This window comes from Anguilla anguilla, chromosome 12 (genome assembly GCF_013347855.1).
Source record: "Anguilla anguilla isolate fAngAng1 chromosome 12, fAngAng1.pri, whole genome shotgun sequence".
In the NCBI taxonomy this organism is placed as follows: domain Eukaryota; kingdom Metazoa; phylum Chordata; class Actinopteri; order Anguilliformes; family Anguillidae; genus Anguilla; species Anguilla anguilla.
Genome location: NC_049212.1, coordinates 11,980,968 through 11,995,430, shown reverse-complemented (window position 1 = coordinate 11,995,430; position 14,463 = coordinate 11,980,968). Strand labels below are relative to the sequence as shown.

Sequence of the window (14,463 nt, the reverse complement as noted above, 5' to 3'; positions counted from 1 at the left end):
ACAAATTGTAGAATAGTGAGGACAGATAATTAAATAATGTACATTTTTAACAATCTTCACAAGTAGGCACCAAGAAATGCAGGAGATATAAATAGGAGGTATTGGTGTACAAGGGACAGTATGTACTTACAAGTATGTACTGTAGCTAACACGTTTTGTTGGAGTTATAAACCACTGGTCGTAGCTATAACCCAAGAGAGACAGTGCGTCTCAGCACACGTATCTTTACAGGCAGGCCTTTGCTCTCTTTAGGCCTGTGCCCTGAGAGACAGTGCCTCGCACACGTCTCTCCGGTGGAGCAGCAAAGAAAGAAGAAGTGAAACAGAGATGCGAGGGCTCATTTCATAGGACAGGAAGTGATGTATTGCACCCAGTCACCATGACCAGTTTCTCCAACCATGATCATGTGATCGTGACGTCAGTCTGACCTGTTGATGCAAAATGGTGCCCAGCCCTTACAGTGCACTCTTGTAAGAAAGGGTTCCAAAAGGTTCCTCTGCTTCTCCATCGAGGAACCCTATCTAGTACAAGGTTTCTTTGTTTCACACTTTTCACATCTACCATAGAGGGTTTCATAAAGAACTAAAAACGGTTCCCCTAAGAAAACAAGCAAAAACCCTTTTAGAACCCCTTTTTTAAAGAGTGTAGCTACATGACTCTGGATTTCCAACATTCAAAACGGTGGCTTAACTGTTGAAGAAGGAAACATTCCCATTCCAATTTCATTAATCATGTAAGGAGTAATAACGAGGAGGCATGACCATGAACAGCACTGTGACAGTACTTGTACTACCCTTTTATATGTCGCCAAGATTCATATATAGCACCAGAAACATCCCAGTGCTAACCAGAACCGCCTGTACTTAGGAAGCTAAGAAGACAAAACGAGATGGCCACCAGGTTCATCTATAGAATCTATTCTACCAAGCCTTTGTGAAAGTCACTCTGACCACAGTGACATAAGTCAGCCATAAAGTTAATGGCGAAATTTCACGCAGGGACTTCACTTCTGTGAAAGCAACAAGAAAAGTGATATCCGTCTACAGCTGACCATAAACTAGGCCAAATATATCTCCATGATGTTTCAACCTGATATTAACCAAGCCTTTTTGACTGCTTTCTGCCTCTGGCCTTATTATATATCTTCTTGACCTTTTCTGATACAAACAACAGAGTTATTGGCTATAATAATTCAGCCAAATGTCAATGGTTTAAAACACATACCCTATTTGAGCAAAGAATTGGGAATACATATAGTCACCTTTAAGATTATTGGCACCATGATCAAAGATGTGCAAAAAAAGGCAGTATAAAATAAACAACACAGCTATTGAGCTATATTTTATAGCTTTTATACAGTGACATAATGGGAAGGGTAACAAAAAACAGATTTTCTAAATTATTATTCCATTTATTTAATGCTAAAAGTTATCAAACATATCACCATGTGAAAAAGTAATTCCCCCCTTGGTTATTCAATCAACAATTGATCATTAGATTCAGCCTACTGAACACAGCCAGGCTTGCCTGTTGAATCTAAACCTCACTCATATTGTACCTCGCTATCAGAGTGAAGTAGTCATTACAAAGTTTTTATGAGGACACTATGCCACAGTCAAAATAAATTCCAGGAGAGGTGAGAAAAAAGAGGTTGAAATATATTAAACAGGAAAGGTTTCCAAAGCCATTTCTATGGCACTGGGACTTCACTGAACAACAATGAGAGCTATTGTTTGCAAATGGAGAACACTTGGAATAGTGGCAACATATCCAGGAAGTCACGAAATATCCCAGATCATCCAAAGAACTGTAGACCTCTCTAGCCTCAGCTAAGGTCTGTGTTCATGACTCAATAAAAAAGAGATTGGGCAATAATTGGATTAATGGGAGAGTAGCAAGTTTGAAACTACTGCTAACCAAGAGAAACATCAATGCACGTCTCACACTTGAAAAAAAAAGCATCTGGATGCTCCCCAAGCCTTGTAATAATAATGTTCTATGGATATATGAGTCAAAAGTGGAACTTTTTTTGGATTACACATGTCCGATTAAGACTAGCATAAAGTAGATACAGCATTAATATAATGCGAGTGTGATGGTGTGGGGATTCTTTGTTGCCTCAGGAACAGGACGACTTGCCATGACTGAAAGAACCATGAATTCTGCTCTGTACAGAAGGAGAACGAGAATGTCCGGTTATCTGTCTCTGAGCTGAAGCGTAATTGGCTTATTCAGCAAGAAATGATCCCAAACACAAAAGCAAGTCCACATCTGAATGGCTGAAAAGAAACATAATTCAAGTTTTGAAGTGGCCTAGTCCTTGAACCTAACTGTGATGCTGTGGTAGGGCCTGAAATGCAGTTAAAGCAATCCTGCAAAGAAGAGTAGGCCAAAATTCCACCACAGTGATGTGAAAGACAGATATCAAATTATAGTATGTGTTTGGGTGCAGTTATTTCTGCTGACGGTTTAAGGGGGTAATTACTTTTTCACATGTGTGACATGGGTGTTGATAACTTTACCATTCTATTTCTTTAATGATGAATTAAAAAATGTGTTTTGTGTTTACTCAGGTTCCCTTTGTCTAATATTACATAGTGTTAAAAGATCTGAAACCATTCAGTCTGACAAATGTGCCATAATAGAGGAAATCAGGAAGGGGGCAAACATTATTCCAAGGCACTACCAAATCCTTCGGCATATACAGTATACTGCCTGTTCTTACAAAAAAGCTTAAAGTTAGCAATTTTCTCTCTTTTGTTTATTTCCTCTTCTCAGTAGCAAATTTTTTGACAGCTACACTTTCTTTGAGACACATAGCATTGAGTTGTATTCTCACAGTGGAATGATTGACAGAAACTGTGGATTTCTTCAGATCTGAAGCAGGAGTGGAGCTTGAATTTTGTCCTATTTCTCAAAGATAAAATATTTAAGCACTGTCATTGTGATGGGGTAGTTTTGGCGGTCTACCAGTTCTCGCACAGTTGTTAGGAGTCATATTTTCTCTATCTTGTAATAATCTTTTGAACTCCAGTTGTGGAAACTACTTTATATCCTTTATCCATGTACATGACAAAGAAATCTGCAATGCAGCTAAGGTGTGTTTGGATAGTTGTTTGTTAGTATGTTAGGGTTTCATCTTTGACCCTTTTGGTAACAACCTTTGTTGGGAGGACACAGCTGTAACTTGTTTGTTGATTGAAAGGATGGAAAACATAAAGTGACACAAATACTGATAGATTTAGGTAGTAGTGGAGACTGTTCTGTAATTTTCTGTTCAATATGTTTTTTTCATTATTGTCTGACATTTTTTTAAAATTAATTTATTTTCCACAGAATGGCTTATTTGACTGGAAATTGAATAAACAAATGGGGGGTCTCTGACTTTTTCTCAATACTGTATATTTTTGGCAAACAAAATTATTATATGTTTAAAATATGTATTAACTTCATGAGAATGAAATAATATAATTTTCATATATTTTTAATATAAAACTATTTTTTACCTGGTCTGTTTATTTTATATTGTCAAGGGTGCCAATGATTTTGGAGGTGACTATATAACTGATAGACGTGCTACCCTCTAGTATTGGTAAATATTTAATTTCCCTTTGCATATGAATTCTGGAGATGTTTCTGCAACAAATAAGATTAATTCAACAGAAGGCTGATGAATTATCAAAATCATCTATATTTAATTTCATCATGAATGTAAATCACATTAATTCTGAGCTGCACACTTTATTCTACGCTGTATGAATTTGGATATAAAATTGTTATCCTGATTAATCTACATGCTCAATATATTCCATTAGTGTCTCTAAATTCCCATTAGTTTATTTTTCCTCAATTCTATTTCCTTTTTAGGTGTATAATTCCCATTCATGAACTGACACCTCATTCAAGGAAATTAATCCCATCTCACATTTACCTTCTTAATTAGATTTAGTGAATGAACACTGTGACAAGGTTTTGAGTGCCTGATATTTAAAAAAAAGACTTTTCCAATTGCACCCAGCCAATAAAGAAATAATCATCTGAACTTTTTTTTCAAGTAGCTTACTTTTTTGATGATGTGCCATTTGTCGGGTAAAACATAAGAGTACCGAGAAAATGTTTTCACTCCTTGCATTCCTTGTAAAATATAACACTGTATGTACTTGCAGTTACATTTTCACTATAATTTCCATTCAAAATATGAACAAAGAAGTGATAAACGAAGAATAGAAATCAAGGAGACTCAACAGCTGTGACACCTTAATTTCATAGTTACGACAAATGTCATTTTTATTTCATTTTATTGTTTTCGTCTTACTACAAGTTTTCCCTGGTTGTCATGTCTACTAATGATCATTCTCTGTGGTTTACTTTTTACTACTTACGAAACTCTTACTATTTATTTTTGGTGTTGTTGCTCTCATAAAGGGCACAAATGTGAATGTAGTCCTTTTGTAGTCTGCCCCAGAGTATTGGAAATTGATTCCACTGTGAATTATATTCTGTTGCCATTTGAAGTCCCAGTACTGATGACTGATTTGGCATTCTGCTGAAGGAACTGATGGGCCATCATGACTCCAAATCAATATCTATAAAGGGTCCAAATGAAAGCAACATTCAATTCCAATGTCAGTATTTAGTCTTGTGTCTACAGAGGTTTGTACCTAAATTGCTAAAAATGAGAAATACATTCTGAGAATAAGAAAAAACTAACAAAAAACTATAATAAAATGATTGAAAATAATAAAAACAAACATTTATTCAGTATTTGACAGCCCCTATGTACTCAATATATAGTTTATTACTATTATTGTCAGAACGCCCTTGAAGCGCACATTCTCAGCTTTTATTAAAGGGTAATTCTACCCATGTTGGTTTCATTCTTGTAGGCATTACAGCTATTTTCCTCAACTCTTTGGGCAGTGCTTCATTCTATGGCAAGACAATCATCCCAAACATACTACTAGAGCAAAAAAAGGAGTTTTTGAATGCCAAAAACTGGAAAATTCTTGACTGGCTAAGTTATGCCCCTGATCGAAACTTGCACTTCATATGCTGAAGAGAAAAACGTAAGGCAACTTGCCCCTGCAACAAGTAGGAGCTGAAAATGGCTGCAATACAGGCCTGACAGAGCATAGCCATAGTAAATACGATTACATATTAGCTGTCCTATAAATTGTATTGCAGAGCCCTTTGAAAACGAGGCCATGGTCTCAGTGGGGTTTCCCTGGTTAAATATGAGTAAGAAGACGTGAGTCCGCTCGATGAGCAAGTACATTAAGGCAGGAGAAGGTACCTTGCACAATGAGATGGACTCTGGAGGATTTGGGCTTCCTGTTGGTCAGGATGGAGCACACGTACGGCCCCTCGTCCTGCACGTCCACGTTCTGGATCTTTATGCTGTACTCCGTGACGGCTGTGTTGTCGAGCAGGACCACGCGCGGGTCCAAGGTCCATTTGTCGCTTCCGGCGAACAGTATGGTGGTGCGGTTCAGCCAGGCCACGCGGGAGACTTTGCTGTCTGTGATGCACCTGCAAGTACACGGAATAGCTTGTCACACACGTGTGGGCGTCAGCGTAATTCAGAGAGGCCACTACTACCAACACTGTGCCTGCATAGTACCAGCCAGTTCTGTTTATATTGATTCTAGATGGTGTTGCTTCAGACAGTACTGTGTAGAGGTTCAAGGAGCCTTGGTTACTTTTGGTGTCCAAGTGCTGTGTATGGACATTTCCTGACAGTAATTTTGAATGCTCACTGTGATGTGTTGCCCACTATCTCATGAAGGATGAAACACAGCATATAGTTAATCTCCCCTCTATTATAAATAACGCATGTCAACATAACTCATATTTTAAGATAAGCTATCTGATGTTAATATTAGATAAAAATTCAAAACATCATTCATTCTTTAAGCTGATGGCTACTTTAGGTTACAAGCTGTTGGCATTCTTGTGCAGTTTTGGGTTTCTCATTGGGTTTCAAATTTTCTGAGTTTCAGAAAATTCCATGCAGATGCTGTGTTACTATCTTCATTTGTAGTTTTCAATCGTATGGACTTGCAATAAGAACTATTCTTATTCTCTAATATTCTCCAATACCATTATGACTTTATGTGAATAGAAATCAGACACAAAACACTGAGCACAAAAACAGAAAGAATACAATAAAAATGTGAAGCGCAACACAAATAATATTAAACAGGCACAACATACTGAATACATGCACATTATATTGAAACAAATATGCATTCTGTCTATGGTGTCAGGAACATCCACACAGATGTGAATTTAACATATCCTTACAGACCATATTTCTGTATGAGCTGCAATTTTTTGTGCATTAATTCCACAACCAGAACAATGTGTAAGTCCTATGTTAGCTTTGAGAAAAATGTGACAGCCCATGGTTCGCTAAATATGTTTTTAGTTGGACTAACTGATGAAAAGCATATCTGTGTAAACATAAAAAATGCACATTGCAGAGAGAGAGAGAGAGAGAGAGAGAGATTAAAGACTAAAAACCTGTTCATTGTAGGTTGTATCAAAACTTTAATAACGTAGAGGGAGGCGTGCTACGTGGGTTTTCTGTTTGTCTCACAGCACAGCTACTCCGCTTTCCCTCCAGAGGCCTAGTTCGCCAACAGACACATACTTTTCCATTTCAGGTTCCCATGAGAAAGGCTGGTCAAATTAGATATTTCAGCGCTCATAGTTTCAGCCAGCTTTGTATCTCGTACTTTAACAGTCTTGTTGGGCCGTTGTTGCTCCTCCATATAAAAATAATATTGATCCTCGGTGAGGCTTATTGGAGGTTACTTCACTGAGAACTCCACGATTCTACTTAATGAAGAAATGGCGAGGCAAAACATTCACAGAGATTGTAAAACTTTGAAATCAGTTCATAGGAGCCAATGCATTATTTTCTCCAAAAAATGATCATTATTTTTTTTTTTTGCAAATTCATATTAATAATTGATGCACACTGCTTGTGAGGGTCACACATGATTATGGCGGAAAAGCTTCCGCAAAACCAATTTTAAAAAAAATAAAATAAAATATGCTAAGGTAATGAATTATTCATACAACACATTTATTCAGGTGCAAGCTGCAGAAGGCAGACATAGTGCTGAGACTTTATTATATTGTACCATTAAGCTTGTCAGATACCAGGAAATGAAATTAGGCTAAACAGCATAAATCTGTGGTCCCCCATTTTTTCCAAGAAGTAAAATACTGTTTACATTTACACACAGTTCACATATATGTGTGTATAATTATACGTTTGCTGCAACAGTTGACATTACTGCTGAAAGCATTGAAATGAATGCTGACTGATGTAAATGATTACGCTATTGTACATTCATGTGCTCTGATCTGTTAATTTTACACACGGGAATGCAAGTAGTTCTGAATCCTTTGACAGTATGTTGCAAAAGTAAATAAGAAATAACTGAACTAATCAATATGTAAATATAATGTATTAATGCAATTTCTATAATTACCTACATATAATTTACACTAAGTATACAATATAGTGCACACATTGTTGAAGCAGTACATTAATGTCAGTTTTTGTGGAATATATGTTTAATTATAGCTGGAATTATTCGGAATTTATAGTTTTAATTATCCTGAATGTTTATAACACTCTTTATAACAGTGGTATATCAAGGTCATAGGTTCAATAAACATTTCTCCACATAGTTTGACTTATTAAGGGTTTAAATATATACATTTTAGGATTCAGGTTTAGAAATAACCAAAATGAACTTAAAATTAACTCAAAGTGCTAAGTAAAACGAAAACATGATCCATGTTGATTGAATCCATAAGCATTATAATAATGCCAAGATGTTGCCAGGACAAGGTACAGTTTAAAAATTACAGGATCTTTGAGAGGCACTTACAGGACCAAAAAAGATCAGTTTAATCTTTAGTTTCTGAGAATGTGCTATCCAAATAGCCACAAATATTCTTCCAGAAAAATATTTTCATACTTTACACAAAAATTTCAGGGTAATCTGACACAACAGGGTCACGTTGCGTCCAAATTCACATATCACATACATTCATGGGTGGGATATCCTCTGTCTTATGAAAACATTCATTTTTTGTTTCGAGTCTCTCAAAATGACAGAGAGACCAGAATTACCCACCATAAACTAAACTCCTTTGAGTTAGAGATTTACAGTCTCACATTCCAAAGGTTGATAATAAGCCTGGGAGTGGACAGGAGGTGGCATCAGTGTTTTTGCCTTGCTAAATCAGAGAAATGGGTGATTGACACTTGTCTACAGAGCACAAGGGACAAATTAAGTCACAAGGTCTGTTAGTGTGTGCATAACTCATCACACTGTGCTTGCTGATTTATATTTAATTGTAAGCCAAAGAACAAATGTTGACTGCATCTAGGCCTATATTTTCATAATGAATACAGAATTGATTTTGCTTTGACTTTCACCTACGTGGTGGGCCATGCTGGCAACCAATTCACTTGATAGCTAATTTGGTAAACCCTGGAAGTAATATGGCTCGCCTTCCATCAAGTATGAAACTACCTGGTCACCGGCACTTTCACCCCCATCTACTACATCAAACTAGAATATACATTTAATACATTTTCAGCATAAAAAGTATTTAAAAAATTGAAATGAGAACATAATCACCTGATTGTTCTGTTTAAAATGCATTTCCCCTATACATTTATAATCTGTCATGATGCAAGTTGAATGGAACATGAACATTTTTTAACATCTTAAATTTAACTCATGCCCTGCAATGGTAGCCATTGTGTATGTTTAGTGTTGTCCCTCATTGAACAGAGGAAAGTATAATATAAAAAATCTATAAAAACTTAAGCCGATTGGAAGGCCTCAGCCTGAGGGGATTAAACATTGTGGAGGAAGGCGTAACGTGCTTCCTCTGGCACAGATCTGTCACCATTGATTTTTAAGTCTGTCTCTCAGTCTTCCCTCAGTACACAAGCTGCACTAATACACATAACTAATTTAAGAACAACTCCAAAATCAGAAATGTGGATAGAGGTCACTGCACTCAATGACAATGTGCGTATTAGCCCTGTTTGCCCACTATAGTGGACCAAAACTCTCTCTTGTTGACTTCAACCAATGCTGCCAGTGGGGTTACTGACTGGCCAGACCAGTGTCTATGAAACTGAACAGGCACCCATATTTTTCCTATGATTCTCATCTCTGCACCGTGGATACTCATCTCATTGAGGTGCGCTCCATATGATGAGCAGTCTCATACCATCAAGCCAACTTCACCTGACTGCTCTGCCCCATTGAATAAAGCATTCCCTGCATTCTGCTGAATATCATACTTATTTAAGTAATCTTTCATGGCCACAGTAGATAGATGGACACACATACACACACACACACATATAGATTCATACATGCTGAACACCAGCAGTAGCTGAAACCACAATCGGAATCGCAAACCCCCCTCCCCCTTCCATGTTTCCATCACATACGTTTGGTAATAATTAAACATTTTTATACTAGTCAGTATAATCTATCTTATACTGGTCAATTGTACTGCTGTCAATTGTGGGGAAAAGTAATGTTTTTTCTACATTTCCCCCAACACTCTGTTAAAGCCGATTCTGTTTATCTTTGCAGGGGAATTTATCAGTGCAATGCTTACATCCATCAATTCACTGCTGCTGTAAAATATCTGTTACAATAAAATATGCTATCAGTAATGATTGATCCAACTTTTAGTGTCAGAATAGCAAATCAGTGTCTGTGAAACTCTCCGCTTGGAGACCACACACCCGTGTACTGTAGGCTCTCTCTCCAGACACCCTACACTCAAGCCCAATGCAGTGAATCTTATCACTAAGCATCCCCATATTATTTTGTTAAGGTATTGATTTCTGAGACCGCTCTAGCAGCACCACCATTTTTAACCTATCTCATCACATTTCTTATCAGGAAATACAATGAGCTAATTGTCAAAGATATTTCACCTACAGTATGTCATCTGGACTCAGAAGAGTTGGCAGGAAATCAAGATATCCACCAGCTGCCTCACTCGTTATAATATAATCATCATTTACAAGGTTCATTACTAAATAATTCAGTAACCTAACTGAATAAAATTCCTATCTGGACCTACATCAAATAGCATGCTATCCATATCCATCTGCAGTATTTATCTGTTGCCACCATTTCTGGGGGGGAAGGTGCTTAAACAGGTTGTATCACAGAAAAACAAAGCTAGACTTGAACTGGAAGTGGTGATGGCCTAGATTACACAAGTCAGCTTTTTCTTGTCTAAACTAATTGCAACGTTCACAAATACATTTGCCGTATCTATTTAATAACATATTAACTGCACATACGCAGTTAATTGAAGTGGACAGATAATACCATCTGTCCACTTTCTGAAAACACACACATTGTAATACATAAGATACATGACAATTACACATTTTCCCTTGAATAAAAATAGAATAGCACTGAAATACCCTCTGATTTTTAGATAAATTTACTCAGGGCAAGTATGTTTTGCAGTAGGTCACTGACCAAAGAATACAGCCTACTGAGAATATAACTGTACGGCTGTACACTTGGGAGACGCCCGGTAGTTGACATGAATCACCGTATTACTGAACTTATGGAGAGCAAGGTTGCAACACAACTAGCTGCTGAAGATATGAGTGCCTGCTAAAGCAAAGGCAGGACCACAGAAAATGATCTGCGCGTAGAGGAAATAAACACGGCTTTGGTTTGCAATGCAACAACAAAGGACATGGAGAATCAGCAGCATTGCCTTGTTTAACTGTGATGGGAAAGGGATAAATGGTTAAATTACAAAGGCATATTCAGATGGGTGTTCTGAGGGCGGACATATTCTAGCAACAATAATGAGTAAAACAGGATAATAATAATAATAATAATAATAATAATAATAATAATAAATGATGTTGATATAGGATACATTTGCTTGAGTTCGCTTCATAGTAAAAAGCGGACTGCTATACAGTAGCTATGCCTAATATAAAGGTCAAACAGGAGCTGAACGAGCACTTTTACCACGGCTGTGTCCTGCCACTTCAAATTCCTTACTGTAGTCAACTATTGACATAGGCCAGACTCAGACTAGTGAGGCCTGGTTTATACCATTAGACACTTCTGAGTGCCGACTGAGCTCTTCAAAGCCACAAAACAATGAGATGCTTTCCCCATTTAGTGAATTATAAATGATTTATGATTAAAAATTGTGAAAATGATATCTTACCGCATGCTAAACATTGTACAAGTATGATACCAATGTCACTTTTTAAAAATTTAACTTAATACATACCTCCCTTTACAAACAGACACAATGTAAGTGGCTGCTGGTTACAGTAGTGTTTCTACTTGAATGATTTTCACTGTTTTAAATAATAATTTATCATCAGCCATTTACAATGGAATCCGTTCAACACTATTCTGCATAGCCGATTCTTCACGCCAGTGTTCAAACCTCTAAGTGGCAGTCAGGACCAATACATCTTTCATTTCTGCTTTTATACTTTAGAAATTAGCTTATAATCTAATTAAGAAATTACAGAATTACAGCCTGATCATTTTTCAGATTTGTGGAGACATTGCAACAGAACAGAAGAAATAATCAACCATTTCTATCACTGTGTCCAAAGTGACACAATTGCAGAAATGGTCGATTACATAATGTGTATACTTTCACTGAGAATAAATGAAATCCAAATTCAATTTCATGCCTTCCCTAATAGCATGTAACTGCATTTACTCTTAATTTAAGCCTTATTCTATTCCAAGGTGTTGACAATTTGGGAATGGAATGTTCTCAGTTCTCTATTAAAACTTAATTTAATTACCATCACTCTGGACTAATTAGTCAATTATATGTAAGAAAGATACCTTACTGTGCATACTGTGTTGCAAAACTGAACAAGAAAACACTTGTTTTAACAAGCACAATTGCCAGTAAAGTTAGAATCTCGGCTTGGGGCTTTCCTGTGTGGAGTTTGCATGTTCTCCCTGTGTTCGTGTGGGTTTCCTCCAGGTACTGCGGTTTTCTCCCACCGTCCAAAGACATGCATGTAAGGCTAATTGGAGACTCTAAATTTCCCATAGGTATGAGTGTGTGAGTGAATGGTGTGTGTGCCCTTTGATAGATTGGCGGCCTGTCCAGGGTGTATTCCTGCCTCTCGTCCAATGCACTCGGGGATAGGCTCCAGCACCCCCGCGACCCTGCTCAGGATAAGCGGGTATAGATAATATATGGATGGATGGAATTGGCAGTAAACTAGCAAAGTGAACAGTGTGAAAGCCAAAACCCTTTCAAAGGGTATAATTGATCTGGGTGTACAATACATTTTTATTTTTAAAGGTGAACCAATAGTCCTCCTTTTACTTTATTCAAAGAGTAACAGATAGAGATGGGGTCGCAAGATCATGGCCGTGGCAGGGGATCAAACCCCCAATGGGGTACCGGGATTGGTATATGACCTGAGAGTCTGCCAGCCTACTGACTGCACCACACGGGGGGGGGGGGACTTGGACACGCAATGTATCTCTTTTAAACTTGAATAAATGTTCTTGAATAAACGCTGAAGATGAATGTGTGCAAGACAATATTCCACAAGACTCTTTAATCAGACGATCAATGACCATAGCTCCAGTGTGAATGGCCTGAAAGAGTTTAATAACTGAGCAGTATGCTGAAAGAGAACTGTAGGGGACAGGACAGAAGGCAGCAGCAATCAGACTGCCTGCAATCAGAGCATGAGGCTATAGCATATTAAGAGGACAGCTCTGGCTGCTTTAGATGAAGGATGAGTGTTTGCCCTTGACATCTCTGAGGAGCACAGCTAGCACACACACACAACACACATGCACACACAGTCCTACACACACACACACATGTAAGCACACAAGCACATGCATGCACACACACGCACACACGGGCACACACACATGAACACACAAACGCACGCGCACATGCACTCACATGCACACACACACTGGCACACACACAGGAACACACAAACGCACACACACACACACACACACATGCACACACAGATGCACACACACACAGACACTCATGCGCAGACACATGCACACATGCACACAGAGACACACACACACACATGCACACATACACACGCACACACACAAATGCACACACACAGACACTCATGCGCACACACACGCACACATGCACACATACATGCACACATGCACACACACATGCACACACACAGACACTCATGCACACACACACGCACACATACATGCACACACACACACGCACGCATGCACACAGACACACACATGCACACACATACGCCATTGAGCTCCGGTTCAGGGCAGCAGTTGCAGATCACCGTGAGTTGACGTGATCCGTGGGCGATAAAGGTACAGTGAGGTCCGATCGTAGGCGGATTGATCACCAATACTCTGAGTGCACAACTTGGCGTTCAGCCTCCAACCTGACATCCAAATATAAATATAGCGTAGCATAAAGATTTGAGAGGACAGTTTCCTGCACAGTTTGTGAACTGTGAGAGTCAAATCAGCATGACAACTGATGGAACGCTTTTCTGTACAGTTTGTGAGCTGTGAGAATTAAATCAGCAATGCCTTGGTAGTCTCCAATATATACATATCCATTGGGGGGATATTCTGTAGCAGTTAGTGGGGGAAATACAGTAGGTAGAAATTCAATGGTATCCTATGGGAGGATGTTCCTACGTGGTGTAAAAAAATTGTGGTGTAAGACGAGAGTGGCGGTAAAACTGGGGGTGGTATAGCACATGGGTAGTGCTGTATGTAATTATGACTTTTACATTTTAGCAGTTAGAGTAAAGATCCTTTCTAGGTGCTACTGTGCCATGATTTTCTTTTTTCTTTAGCTGTTAAGCACTGTGTCAAACACAAGTGTTAACAGGAATGTGAATTCTTCTTGCTTCTCCTCAGCGACGATTGGAAATATAATAGGGAGCCTGTTTTATCAAAGCAACATCCCCTGCCAGTGTGGGAGAGAACAGACAACTGCACATTGTCATCTGAAGTGCTCGCTGACAGCCTTCACACCATCCAGTCATTTTTCAGAGCTTATAATGTATTTTTTTTTTTGGTCTCTCTGCACAGTCACTCTGATCTGTGGCTCCTTCCCCTGTAAACGTAATAATGTTTACATGATATGTGCGCTACCAAACAAATGCTACCAATTACGTTTACAAACGTAAAAAGTAATGTTTACACGATATGTCTGTTACCAAACTAATGCTACCAATGCTATCAATACTGCAGCTTTCCAGTTCTGTCACTGCCATCCACTCAGTCATTAGACTTGTTGCTACAGCAGCTGGTATAGGCAAAGAGCATGTGCAGCAGACTTCAAGAGGACATGTAATGTAAGGAGAACAATTTAACATTGTGAAATCCCCCTCCCTCTCTCAGC

The 14,463-nt window shown here is 38.3% G+C and overlaps 1 protein-coding gene across 5 annotated transcripts in view; it reads right to left on the bottom strand.

The window, feature by feature from the left end:
- The window catches only part of LOC118210340 (opioid-binding protein/cell adhesion molecule-like), a 296,370-nt gene that overhangs the window by 61,001 nt on the left and 220,906 nt on the right, over nucleotides 1–14,463 (bottom strand). For all 5 annotated transcript variants that reach the window (XM_035386445.1, XM_035386444.1, XM_035386449.1 and 2 more), the window contains one exon: nucleotides 5,294–5,529. In XM_035386445.1, coding sequence (XP_035242336.1) covers nucleotides 5,294–5,529 — 236 coding nt within the window. The remainder of the gene's footprint in view (nucleotides 1–5,293; nucleotides 5,530–14,463) is intronic.